Consider the following 14,307-nt stretch of genomic DNA (forward strand, 5'->3'; position numbering starts at 1 on the left):
AAAATAAATGAAAAAAAATTAAAAAAAGAGGAAGGCCAAGAAAGCAGCCCACGATTTATACGGTGAGCTGCAAGGACACAGTGTCACCTGCGAGCCTGTCAGTACTGTGCATTTTAAGTCACTGTTCCACGGCACTAATTCAATCACAATCGTCTTCTGAAGCAGGGTAAAATGAATGCAGTTCTGCCACACAGAAGATGGGATTGAGAGGAGATGGGACTGGAGCTGAATACCAGGCAGGGCTAAAAGCAGGCCTGTTTTTTTTCCAATCTGGTGACAGTCGCAGCTCTACCCACAGCTCTCTCCAGAGACCTCCAGATGCCACAGGCAACGGTAAGATATTAGAAACATCATGAGCTTTACACACAGAAAATAACTCAAGGGAAGCCAACACTCTCTGAGGAGACAGGTAGTTACATCTGGAATTCCAGCACCCAGGAGGAGAGACAGGAGATTCAGCACACATTTGAGCCTAGCTTCATCTACAAAGTGAGTTCCAGGCCAACTACAGAACACAGAGGTTCTGTTTCAAAAAAAGAGAAATCAACAGTTTGGTGGACCTTTCCCATTACTTATAGAGATCTCCTCCACTATTAAAATTTTAATATATTTTAATCTTAAAACCTTAAAGATACATATTTCTTCATTTGGTGGAAAGGTGGCACATGCCACTGCCTGTGTGAGAGAACAGCCAGCTGCTGAGGCTGGTTCTTGATCATGTGGATTCTGGGGCTCAAACTCAGGGTGCCGCTTGGTGACAAGGACCTTGCCCTGCTTCACTCTCCCACCAGTACCTTGTTTGACCATTAGTCTCCAGTCAGAGAAACCAGCACAAACCAAAGCGCTGAGAGAATAAACTCACCTTCCGTGCTTTCACGATTAAAGCTGACAAGATCTTCCGTCCACTCTCAGCAAGGAATATCCTGTTGGCTGCTTCTGAGAGAACAACCTGAAAAATACCAACCCCGAGCGACACCAGTGACCTGTGAAGGGCCCGAGACAGTTCGTGTACTCACTGGAAACAGAGGAAGTCCAAATTCACAGAGACAAAAAGAACTCTTAAACCCAGAGATCAAAAAAGATTAAGGGCAGATATGTTCGAATTTAAATTCTGTTTTAGACAACTAAATATCTAGGGTGAGGAGCTGGAAGGATGGCTTAGAGCATGCACTGTTCTTGCAGGGGATGAAAGTTTGGTTCCCAGCACCCATGTTGGGCATCTTACAGCCACCTGCAATTCCAGCTCCATGGTATCTGATATCCTCTTTTGGCCTCCCTGAACACCTGCACTCATGTGCACCTACCTACCTACGTACCTACCTACACACACACACACACACACACACACACACACACACACACACACACACACACGTGTACACATAAAAATAATAAAAATAAAAATTGTTTTGGTTTGGTTTTTCTGACAGGATTTCTCTGTGTAGACTTGGCTGTCCTGGAACTCACTCAGTAGACCTGGCTGGCCTTGAACTCACAGAGATCCTCCTGTCTCTGCCACCACCACTGCCCAGCAAATCTTGAAATTTTAAAAAAAAATCTAAGGTAGTTTGGGTGGCATACACCTTTAATCCCAGCACTCAGGAGGTGGAGCCAGGTGGATCTTGGTGAGTTCGAGGCCAGCCTGGTCTACAGAGCGAGATTCAGGTCAGGCACCAAAACTACACGGAGAAACCCTGTCTTGAAAAACAAAACAAAACAAAACAAACAAACAAACAAAACCCCCAAACTAAGGTAAATTTTGTTTTTCATTTTTGAAACAGGGTCTCACTATGTAACTCTGGTTGGCCTGAAACTCCCTAGGTAGACCAGGCTGGCCTTGAACTCACAAAGAATGTTGCAATTCAAGGTGTGTGCCAGCAATTCTGGCTTTATTATTAACAACTTCATTCCTCTTTAGGAAATCAGTACTTTTAAGATTTAGGAAATCACTGATTCAAATTTTAAAAACCTAAATATACACTGCCTGATAACAACCAAGAGTCATTTTAAGCAGCCATTTCCACACACTTACACCGTTACAGTATCCCATCTAGATGCAGTGTGGCAGCCATTTCCACACACTTACACCGTTACAGTATCCCATCTAGATACAGTGTGGCAGCCATTTCCACACACTTACACCGTTACAGTATTCCATCTAGGTACAGGGTGGCAGGCCTGGGAAGGTGTGGAGAAGGACAATGGAAATGGAGACAGAGAAGAATGGAGGGAGAGTAAACTTAGCTGACAGCCTATCTGCCACAAGTAGCCAGAATAATGGAAAGAACTGTCTTGTGCCCAAGTAGGAATGCTACAACCTGAAGGTACACAACTCCTGACGAGCTGGGCGGGGCATCACTTAATGCTATGAGAAGTACCTGAAAAGCCTGTCGAATACAGTGAAGTTTGGCAAGAAAATCACTATCTCCCAGGCACTCCAGCATTTCAGTTCTGTATAATAAAGAACAGAGAGGAACTGTTAAATTTCATTCAAGATCAAGCCTTCTACAAATCTGGACTTGAACAGGGCTTCACCACAGGACCTTAATAGAAAACACATGTCCTCTGCATACTGACAGATTGTGTAAAAAATTTACTTGGACCAAAAATGTATTTTTCCCATATTCATAAGCACAATTTAATAACTGTCACACAAAAAGAGCAACAGCACCTTAAGACATTATTTTAAAATAATAGATTAGGCTCTAAAATAAGTTATTAGCCATTAGCTAAACTGGAATAATACCTCAGTACTCTGGAGTAAATTTTTCCTTCTTCAACTAGATGCATAGCTTCTTCATAAAAAGGGCAGCGGCAGAAGGCGTCCAGGCTGTAGCTGTGCCGTACCTCTCTGTGGTCCGTGAGCTAAGAATACAATGAGTTACACTTAAGGAAGAAGTAGAAAGAAAACCCTAGATCTCCATATTACCAAAATATGCTAAAATGTGACCAAACCCACAAAAATCACTAACATTTTATGTAACTAACACCTAAATTCATTTTACTTCAGATTTCAGTTGTTAAAGTTTAAGGTGAGCCTGGACTAACACAGGCAAGCTCCTGTCTCAACAACAAAAGTCAAACAACAAAAGGTCAGGCATTGGGCTGGAGATGGGTGCGGGGTAACCACCGTGCGCTCAGTTCCCAGCACCCATGGTGGGGGGGGGGAGCTCAGAACTCCTCCAGCTCCGGGGGAAGCATCAAAATCAGTAGTTCTGGCTTCCAGGGGCACTTGCACTCACATGCACGTAGCTACTCACAGATACACATACACATACATAATTAAAAATAGAATCTTTTGCAAAAATTCAGTTGTTAAAAAGAGTAGAATTGCTGGGTGGAGGTGGCACACTTTAGTCCCAGCACTTGGGAGGCAGAGGCAGGTGGATCTCTGTGAGTTCGAGGACAGCTAGGACTGTTACACAGAGAAACCCTGTCTCAAAAAATTAAATAAATAAGTAAATGAACAAAAGAATAGAATTAGTTGGGCATGGTGGCACACACCTTTTATCCTGGCACTCAGGAGGCCGGCCTTGCTACACAGTGAGCTCCAGGCCAGCCAGAGTTACATGGTGAGACCTTGTCTCAATCCAAATGAGTAGAACTTAACAAACTTAGTTCATTTCGAATCCAACTACTTAAATCCACAAGGTGTGCAAAAAAGCAGAATAACTGACGAGGAAGAGGGTTTTTATCATCTGAAAACCACTTTAAACTCCATGGCAAAGCCTCTGAGAACAGAGAAACAGATTAACTTGCTGTCGCAGGAATTCTGTCCTATATGCGGCTTTGGTTAGCTTTCACATAAGTGAAGGATAGCTAATGCTCGTTAGACTCTATGAATAGAATCTAACCACTCTAGAGATAAAATTCCAGTCTCACAGGTCAGTAAAAATCAACTGCAAATATTGTTGGGTGGACAGCTACACAGAAACCCCTGGAGGCATTTTATTTTCAATATAAGTAATCCACTTACTGGGACACTGGTTTGTTTGTTTGTTTGTTTGTTTTATGGTGCTATAGGGAGAGAACCTAGGGTCTGTGCACAGTAATCAAGCACTCTACCTCCTCAGTTATATCCCTAGCTCTAAACTTTTACAACTAGTATTACTGAAATTTATTTCCTATACCGCAGTATTAAGCCTGTTTCAGTGTACAACGTGCTGGGTTCTGGACCACTCAGAGCTATGCAACCACCAGCACTTTCAAGGACACGTGCCGCTCCACCAAGAGGCCTCTTTCCGTCAGCAGTCTCCCCACTCTCCTCTCCTTGTTTCTGGAAATCATTACTTGGAAACCACAGTTTCCTACTGAGAAAATTAATTTAAGTGGAATTAACCAGTATGTGGCCTTGTGTGTTCGGCTGCTTTCATTTAGCGTGCTTTCAATGTTCTACTGTGACAGACCGTACATCAGCAGTTCACTCATTTTTATGGACCAATAAAACTCAAATGCATGGGAGCTGGAGAGATGGCCCCGTGGTCAAGAGCACTCACTGTTCTAACAGAGGGCCTGGGTTCGGTTCTCAGTTCACACACCAGGCGGCTTACAACCACCTGTGACTCCAGGTCCAAGGGATCCACTGTTCTCTTCTGGCCTCCATGGGTACCAAGCAGCATGTGGTACACATACATACATACATGCAGGTTACTTACGCACACACATAAAATAAAATAAAATATGTAGATACATCTTTAAAAACACAAAACTCTGGTGAATGGACATACCACATTTTGTTTATATTTCCTCAGTGATGGACATTGGGTTTTCCCACTTTTGGGGGGATCATTAATAGGCTGCTATGAATATTTGTGTACAAGTTCAAAAACATATCTGTTTTCAACTTTTCTGGTATTTAAAAATAGAAGGGTAGGATGGAAAGTCTGTGCTTTACTGTTTGAGGAAACTCAGACTGTTCTGCAAAGTGGCCATCCACGTTCCCATGTCACCATCCGTGTTCACTCACCTTCCATAACTGCTTTCCTACCTTTATTATAACTAGAGCAGATGAGAACTGACTTGCATTCCAATATGCTGAAAATATTAAGCAATTTTTCATCTTATTGGCCATTTGTATATTCTCTTTGGGGACATGTCTATTCAATTTCTATTTAATTTGCCCATTTTTACATTAAGCTACTTACCTATTTAGTATTTAATTATAAGAATTCTTTATACAATAGACGTGCAATACTTTTTTTTTATCAGATACATAATCTATAAACATTTTTCTTGTTTTACTATCTTTATATGATTTTGGTGTCTTTGTGGATAGCAGACCTCTGTGAATTTGAGGCCAGCCTGGTCTACTTAGGGAGTTCCAGGACAGCCAGGACTATACAGTGAATCTTGCCTCAAAAACCAAAACCGAACCAAACCAAAAAGGAGACAAATGCTGAGAAGCCAGCTGCTGGAAGCTGCCACACAGGTCAAATGGTGACTGTTCCTTCCTGTGGTGGCTGAGAGCTGGTGCAGTGACTACATGGTGAGACTTGGCTCTTCAGCTCCTGAGAGACAGAACTGAACAAAGAGGAGCCACAGCTCACTGCTCCTTGGAAGAGCCTGCCGTTAGCTGAATAAATGCTGTCGGGACTGGCAAAGTCTTCTCAGAGGGCTGGAATTTTTGTCTTCAACAATTTATACCAAAATATTCTCACTGTTTCTCTGGAGGAGCTTTTCCATCTTCCTCCTCATGCTTAGGATCACATCTTGGGCCTTGAACATGGGAAAGCACGGTATTCAGGAGCTGCAGCCAGAGCCCCTGGACATCTGCACTAGAGGCTCCAGAAGCACCTCTGCAGGCTGTAGCATCGCATTTCACATGCAGCTGGTGCCGTGTTAAATGCTTTAAAGTAAGTGATCTCACTCACTCATTCTTTCCATCAGATCGTAAGTTGGGTAAGACTACTATTGGCAACATACAGGCAAAGGAGCAGAGATTTACATGAACAGGAAATGTGTTTTAAGTCCTAGAAGTAAATCACTGAATTTAAACCCAGATATAATATTCTAGAACTTAGGCTCTTTTTGCTGTGTGTGCATGTGGTGGCTGAAGGTTAATGTCTGGTATATACCTGGGTCATTTTCCCCTATTTTTAAGACAAGATCTTTCACTAAACCTGGAATTGCTAATTTAGCAAGACTGGCTGGCCAGCAAGTCCCAGGATCCCCCTGTTTCTAACACCCAAACTCTGGGCTCACACCTGCACTTCTGACACAGGCGCTGGGCTGGAACTTACATGGTCATGCTTGTGCCGTAGGCACTTAACTGAACCATGGCTCCAGCCTCAGACCTTCCGCTCCCAATCGGTCTCTACTACTTCGATGCCTTATCTAAATGTCACAGAAGCTGTCACAGCACCAGCAACATCTAGGCTAATATAAACATGTGGCTTAGGGCCAGAGATGGCGAGTGGGTAAATGTACTCGCATCAGGGCTGATAACCTGAGGTTGAGCCCAGGACCCCTTAGAAGGAGAGAACCAACCTCCTCAAGCCATCCCCTGACACCCTCAGGTTTGCACGTAGTTCAAACTGAGGTGATGGGGAAGGTGGGATTTAAATCTCTCAGCAGTTTATGGTAGAACAGCCACAAAGGAGCATACGGCTCCCTTCCTACAGCACGTTAGCCCTCCTCTCTCTGTCCCAAACACGGCTGCACTCTCCTGGAAACTGGCCAAGATGATTAAAGCAAGAGAGAAGGAGCAAAAGAAGAAACAAAATGTCAAATATTACAAAATGCAAATGATTGAAGAAGGTGGAAGGATGATGGATGGTTCTCTGCAACCAGAGGAAACCGCTTTGGACACTACAGATTTACAAAGACCGAGGCTTCTTTAACTTTCACAGTAACATCATTTAGGACATTTAATCTGACCACAGAGAAAACTCAGGTTAGTTCTGATCTCAATACTGTAGCACTTACGGCTAGGAAATAGATGTGGTGTTGGAACTGAGAGGGCTACAGCTTGCCGGCATCAGGAAGTCGACTGACTGTCCCACTGAGGGAAGCTTGAGCAGGAGACCTCAGAGCCTCCCCCACAGCGACACTTCCTCCAACCAGGCCACACCTCTTCATAGGACCACTCCCTTGGGGGCCATCTGCTTTCCAACCACCAGAGCTGTCTTTGAGTACAACAGCCATCTTAATCAGAGAAGGTGTAGTTTAACTGCCCCCCACAGATGCTTGTTGATGTTTTCTCAAAGGGGGGACTGCATGGAGAGTCATCAGGCCCTGCTGGGATACTCCAGCTGCTCCTCCACATACTCCATTCCCATGTCATTCTACACCAGCTCCGTGTGGCTTCAGAGGTGCTAGGGCTTACAAGAAAGTCATCTGAAGAGGGGGCTCTACCTATGCAGCCACGGGGAAGTCATCACCATACTGGGGGACATCTCAGTGACACAGCTGTATGGGGGAGAGGTCTCTCACAATCCTCACACATAGTTTCTGGAAGCAGGCCCAATAAGCTCTTTGGTTCAATATCTAACAATGGGGAAAAATGTTCTGGAAGCTGTAGGGGTGGCACATGCTAGAGTCCCATAATATTAGCACTCAAGAGTCTGAGATGGGATGGCTTTCAGTTTGAGGCCAGCCTAGACTACATAATAGAACCTTGCCTCAATTTTTTTTAAATATTGGAATTATAAAATAATGTTGTTAGTCCAATTATGAATATACTAAAAAATACCAAATTGTATATGTTCAAGAGTATACATTATGGTATCTCCATAAAGACATTGGTTATGATGAGACAGAATTTCATTATCCCAGGCTGACCCCAGACTTTACAAGAACGGCTTTGAACTCCTGGTCCTCCTGCCTCTTCCTTCCAGGTATGCTGTTTTTCCGCTGTCAGAGCAGCTGCACCAGAATCTACTGCTGTTTCAGGCAGTGACTGCAGCTCTGCAGTGATTGGCCACAGTGACCCTGCAGGACTTTTCCATCTCTCCAGATCCACCTCCCTACTACTTCCTGTGTCCCTCTCTATCCATCTTTCAAGCTCCCTCTGACTCTCTATGATGACTTTCTGTCAACTAGCTGCTGGCTCTGCCTCCTGACTCAAGGTTGATTTTATTTAATTAATGTAACTTCAAACTCAGGGTTCACAGTGTGATTGAATTTCCCCAAAACAGGTATGATTACATTTCTCAAAAAGAATCTTCAGTTGTCATTGGAAACGAGCTAAATCAATGTATGTAAGCAAAACTTACATACAGGAAATTTTTGTTGATCACTTTGTCAAATGATTAGCCTAGTTTATAGAAAAGCTTAGTGCAGTAATTGTTTTATTCTAAACAGGCAAAAAAAAAAATCTATTAATTCTGAATAAACCTCTCAAGTTGTCAAACACTGTTTAACTCCTCAAGATTCTGATCCATCCTTCTTTCTTTCTCTCTTCCTTTCTTTCCATTTTTTTTTTTTCTCCTGAAGCAGGATCTTACTATGTAGCTCTGGCTTGGAACTCCATCTGTAGACCAGGCTGGCATCAAACTCAGAAATTCACCTGCCTCTCAGAGTACTGGGATTAAAGGTGTGTACCATCATGCCCAGCTACATTTTGTACAAAAGAATTTATCTTGTAGCATATTCTGAGTTCATACATTTATACCTTAGAAGCAATGCTAAAATATTTATTGAATATTGAATCCTTTTTATATATATTCATGCATTCTTTCCTATGAGAAGTTTAAAATGTATTAAACCTTTGTAATCTAAACAGTAAATTAAAGTGCGTCTGATGGACACCTGAAGAGATGTTCTCTCTGTGGTAAGCTCTGGCCCAGCACCTGGTACGTGGTGTGCAGGCATTATACCACCAACATGTTTCCAAACTAAAAAGTATTTTCAAGTTATATATTATAAAGGTGTTTAACGAAAATATTCTGAAATTGTGTTTGGGAATTCTGTCTACATGTGCATCACGTACGTGCCTGGTACCCACAGAGGCCAGAAGAGGGTGTTGAATTCCCTGGGACTAGAGTATATTTTATGGTATCTCCATAAAGATATATATTTGGTTGGTTGTTATGAGACAGAATTTTACTATCCCAGGCTGACCTCAAACTTTCCAAGGATGTGGGCCCATGTGAATGCTGGGAATAGAATCTGAGTGTTTGGAGCAAGCAGCCAGCACTCTTAACTGCTGAGTAATCTCTCCAGACTCTAGAAAGAAAATGTTGCTAGGTTATATACCTAATTCCAGTCTCAGGAGGGTAAGGAAGGACAGTTGTGGGTTTGAGGCCAGCATGGGCTATACAGCAAAACTCTGTCTCAAGCAAAAGTGAAAAATAAAATGACACCAGGGAGGGTTGGAGAGATGGCTTGGTGGTTATGAGCACCAGCTGCTCTTGCTGTGGGCCTGGGTTCAATTCCCAGCACCACATAGTAGTTAAAAACCATGTGACTTCTGTAGCAAGAATCTTAAAAGGTCTTCTTAATAAAAACAAATCTGGAGCCAGGTATTGGGGTGAATGCTGGAAGATCAGAGAAGCAGAACAAGCCTTGCCAGTTTCTCAGCTGATCTTTTTTTCTCAGACTGGAACCTCATCCAAAATGGATCTCAGCTGCACTGTTGCTCAAAAGCTTAAAAGCTTAACCAGCCAGTTCCTGGTTTTCATGCCTTATATACCTTTCTGTTTTCTACCATCACTTCCTGGGATTAAAGGCTCATTTTGTGGGATTAAAGGCATGAGTCACCATGCCTGGCTGTTTCCAGTGTGGCCTTGAACTCACAGAGATCTAGAGGATTTCTGCCTCTGGAATGCTAGGATTAAAGGCGTGAGTGTCACCATTTTCTGGCCTTTGTATCTAGTGGCTGTTCTGTTCTCTGACCCCAGATAAGTTTACTAGGGTACACAATATTTTAGGGAACACAGTATCACCACAGACTTCAGTTCCAGGGCATCTGATGCCCTTTCCAGGCCTCTGTGGGTACCAGGCACATATGTGATGCAGAGACATACATGCAGGCAAAACACACACACACACACACACACACACACACACACACACACACACACGCACGGTAACTGAGCTGAATTGTAGTGCAATTGCAAAACTACCCCCCCATGAACACTGGACATGTCTGTCTTACCTCTGCTGCTGAAGCAAAGAGATCTGCTGATTCAACATTCAAGGCGTCTTGCAGGCCAAATTCATCCATATTCTCCTTCCCGCTCACATCTGTATCTTTATCTTTAAAGTGAAAAGGTAGAAAGCACAACATTGTTAGTCTTTGTCTCTGCCACATTCACTTTCTGTAGTGTGATTTACCTCTACTCTATTCACAGTCCAGGCCTACCAAAAAACAGTAACAAACTGTAGTGGGCTGTAATTGACAAAACTCTCACAAGCTCCCTCTGTTAATATACTGCCACGATATGGGATAAAGAGCTAGAAAAAAGCAGGCTTTGGGGCAGAAGAGATGGCTCGGAGGTTAAGAGCACTGACTGCTCTTCCAGAGGTCCTGAGTTCAATTCCCAGCACCCACACGGTGGATCACAACCATCTGTAATGAAATCTGGCACCCTCTTCTGTGTACATAATAAATAAATAAATCTTTAAAAAAAAAAAAAAGCAGGCTTCATCTTTTTTTTTAATTTAAAGAGATTAAACTTATTTTTTTATTAAAAGAACTTTGAGTTTAAAAACTAACTATAGTTAAATTATTTACCATACTTGGTATGTAAACACCAAAACTACTTTAATTAACAATTTATTTGCAAGTGGTCTTGCCTAAATTTGAAATATTGTAAGGTTCATTCAAATCAACTGAAAAAAATTTTTTTGAGACAGGGCTTCACTATGTAGCCTGGGCTGTCCTGGAACTCAGTGTGGAGACCAGGCTGGATTTCTACTCACAGAGATCCCCCTGCCTCTGCCTCTTGAGCTAGGAGTAAAGGTGTGCACCATGCAGGTTGTGGTGGCCCACACCAGCTGAAGAAGCAGAGCCACAGGAAGCATGAGTTCAAAGCCAGGCAGCTACAGAGTGGACCAAGAAGGCATGCGCCACACACTTGTATTAACTGAATTATTAACACAGCAGTTCTGGCTAATCACCAACAGGAAGCTGCTCCTTATTTGCATCGCCTTCAAAGGCTGACTTTAGCAAACGGAACAGCCAACACAGATCAGACACCAGTTTCTCATGTTTATTCTTTTAATTAACCACCTCAGTGGCTTTTGTTTTGTTTTTCAAGACAGAGTTTCTCTGTGTAGCAGCCCCGGCTTTCCTGGATCTCACTCTGTAGACCAGGCTGACTTTGAACTCACAGAGATCTGCCTGCCTGCCTCTGCCTCCCAAGTGCTGGGATTAAAGGTGTGCGCCACCAGTGATTCAGTGGCTTTTTAAACCATGATAAAGCCAACCTTTCTGGAAATAATTTATCTGGCCATACTCGGGCAGGCCATCTGTTGGCAACACACAACACCCTGAATGTGGGGCTGAAGAGCCTCCATACCATCAACAGGAATCCATTTGATGACTGTACATTTTCAGGTTAAAAACTACTTATTTATGTGATTTAGCAAATAAGTAATGTACTTGCAAATGCATCGTGGGTACAAAAAGCAAAGAATAAAAAAGATTCTCAATCTGTTAAACTTGTCAAACGCTTTATCCCCTTTAATAAGAAGTCAGGAATTTCCTTGGTTTCATTTATTCAAATTTCCATTCTACTGAGCCTTCCTTAAATAAATGTCATTAACTTTGCCAGAAATCTTTCAAATTTTCTTGAGAACCTCTACGTATCAGAAAAACCTTTTGTGATTTTTATTTGGAAATAAAAATCCAAACCCCATTAATTTAGTTTAAATTCAAAAGTTGTGCAACTGATTATATTTTAAGTCCTAAGCAGAACAAAAGGGATGATGTGCAGTGTCGAGGCCTCGGGTACGTTGTACAGAACACCCACAGGTGCTGAACATGGTCCCTGTTTCATGCTTGCTGGGACCAGCTTTTACATTTTAACTATTTACCTTCTAAGATTTAAGTTATAATGTTTCATATTAGGCTTGGATTAACCCATTGAAAGCACCTAACTTCTCATTTTAAAATTCTACCCAGGGGGCTGGAGAGATGGCTCAGAGGTTAAGAGCACCGACTGCTCTTCTAGAGGTCCTGAGTTCAATTCCCAGCAACCACATGGTGGCTCACAACCATCTTTAATGAAACCTGATGCCCTCTTCTGGTCTGCAGGCATACATGCTGTATACATAATAAATAAATATGTCTTTTAAAAAAAAAATTCTACCCAGCCAAGAATGGTGGCACGTTGGTATAATCCCAGTTATTCAGGAGCCGGCACACTAGTTTAACCCAGTATTTCAATATGGGCAACACAGCCAGACCCCATCTCAAAAAACAAAGAAAGAAGTAGAACCCTTCTGCTAAATGACCATTGTAAACCAAGATCAAATTATTCTACTTAAAAATAATAGCCTGGGCATGTAGCTCAGTGGTAAAATGCTTGAAGCATTCACAGGGACTAGAGCCCTGGGTTATCTATGTAGCACAGCCAACAAGCCAACAAACAAACAAACAAACCACCCCAAATCAAACCAAAAGGAAACAATGAAACCTCAGAAATTTACAGTATTCTACCAAACCAGAAAATAAAACAAATGTCTTGGTACTTAAATTTTTGTTATTACTTATTTGCCTTTATGTGTGCCTGAATAAATTTATGTGAACCATCTGCATGGAGATGCCCACAGAGGTTAGAAAATGGTGTCGATTTCCTGGAACTGGAGCTCCTGGTGGCTGCGAGCCCGAAGTGTGTGCTAGGAACCACGCCCTGGTCCTCTGTGGGAGCACTCTTAACTGCTGGGCCATCTTCCCAGTCCAGTTGTTTTACGCTTTTATAAATAGTTTCATAACTGGCAAATGGTACCTTTGGACACTCAATTATGGGGGAAATTCCCATAATTTTCATTTCAATACATATAAGACACTTAAAAATGCACACACACATATAAATGCACACACAGCCATGCACACCCACATATACACATACATGCACAGAAACATGCACATATGTAAGCACATACACACACTTGCACACACACCCACGCATGCATGTGAACACACACATGTGTGAGCATACACAGACATGCGCACACTTGCTTTCCGCGTCTGCACTTGAGCTGTTTAAGAGTCTGAGCTCTGAAGCTTTTCTTACTCTTCTTTCATTGTTAGTGCTGCTGGTATGAGGAAGTCCGGCTCCATCATGCCACGGCAGCTTTAAAGCAGGGTGAAACTTAGTCTGTCAACCGGGTTCCATATGCCCGCTGTCACTGCCTCAGAGCACATCTATCCTGAACTACCTTACTCTGCACATCTTACACGGGACTGTTAAGCCTGCTTAGCTTCATTTGACAGTAACTAGCCATTCCATGTCATCTAGATCAACTACAGTTGTACTTTATTTAAATAAAGAAAAGGAAATCTAACAAAGCTGACTCAGTTCCAGAGGGGCTAGAATTACTCACTGAGTCTAACCCTGCTGTGGCGATGCAATATCATAAAATCATCGCTTGCATTCTAACAGACCGGAATGTTTGCTGGGCCTCAGACAGAGTTAATAATGCACCTGAAGGTCACTCAAGACTGCTGTCCTACTGTGTACCCAGCCTGTTTGTGTAGCCTGCTTTTAAAAGAACAATGTTACAATCAACCTCACTGCCCTGGATTTCCCACATAATCAACGTTTACAACCTAAGCTAATGCACAGCTGTGATCTCAGTTATGAACCATTCCATGCCCTGACTCAGAGCCATGAATGTGTCTCATGATAATCATTTGCTGGAAACAGCAAACAGCCTTTTGAATGGATGTCTATGATATCGGGGGTCAGCTGCAGTCAGTGACTTCATCCCTTGTGAACTTCTGTGAAGTATCCCTCATGTGGTGTTTTCTGTGCTGTTCAATAAATGCAGAGCAAAGTCCCTTATTAGGGACAGACACACACAGACATAGACAGACACACATATACAGTGACTGATTGCATGTAGCCTTCAGGCAGGAACAGGTAGACACACAACAGACAGACGATAGAAGGCATAGGGAAAGTGAGGTAGAGAATTCAAATCTGGACTCACCCTTGGTTAAATGACACCGGGAGAAGTGCTTAGATCTCTCTGCAATACTGACAAAGTATTGGTGACTCTGAGTTCAACTGATGTGCTGTATCTACATGCCAGGAAACCACTGACTGCGCCTCTTATTTCAGTGGTTATTATGATTCCTGAATGCCAGCTTAACGATGATGAAGAGAAATAACACATCTGCTTCTTGGATGAACCAAT

At 42.7% G+C, this 14,307-nt stretch overlaps 1 protein-coding gene across 2 annotated transcripts in view; it reads right to left on the reverse strand.

Annotated features, from left to right (window-relative positions):
- Miga1 (mitoguardin 1) overlaps positions 1-14,307 on the reverse strand; it is a 60,926-nt gene that overhangs the window by 12,664 nt on the left and 33,955 nt on the right. For both annotated transcript variants that reach the window (XM_036189362.1, XM_036189360.1), the window contains exons 8-11: positions 10,097-10,197; positions 2,747-2,865; positions 2,379-2,451; positions 863-949 (exon numbers count right to left, since the gene is read on the reverse strand). In XM_036189362.1, the coding sequence (XP_036045255.1) occupies positions 863-949; positions 2,379-2,451; positions 2,747-2,865; positions 10,097-10,197 (380 nt within the window). The remainder of the gene's footprint in view (positions 1-862; positions 950-2,378; positions 2,452-2,746; positions 2,866-10,096; positions 10,198-14,307) is intronic.

The sequence above is a fragment of the Onychomys torridus genome, chromosome 6, assembly GCF_903995425.1.
Source record: "Onychomys torridus chromosome 6, mOncTor1.1, whole genome shotgun sequence".
In the NCBI taxonomy this organism is placed as follows: Eukaryota; Metazoa; Chordata; class Mammalia; order Rodentia; family Cricetidae; genus Onychomys; species Onychomys torridus.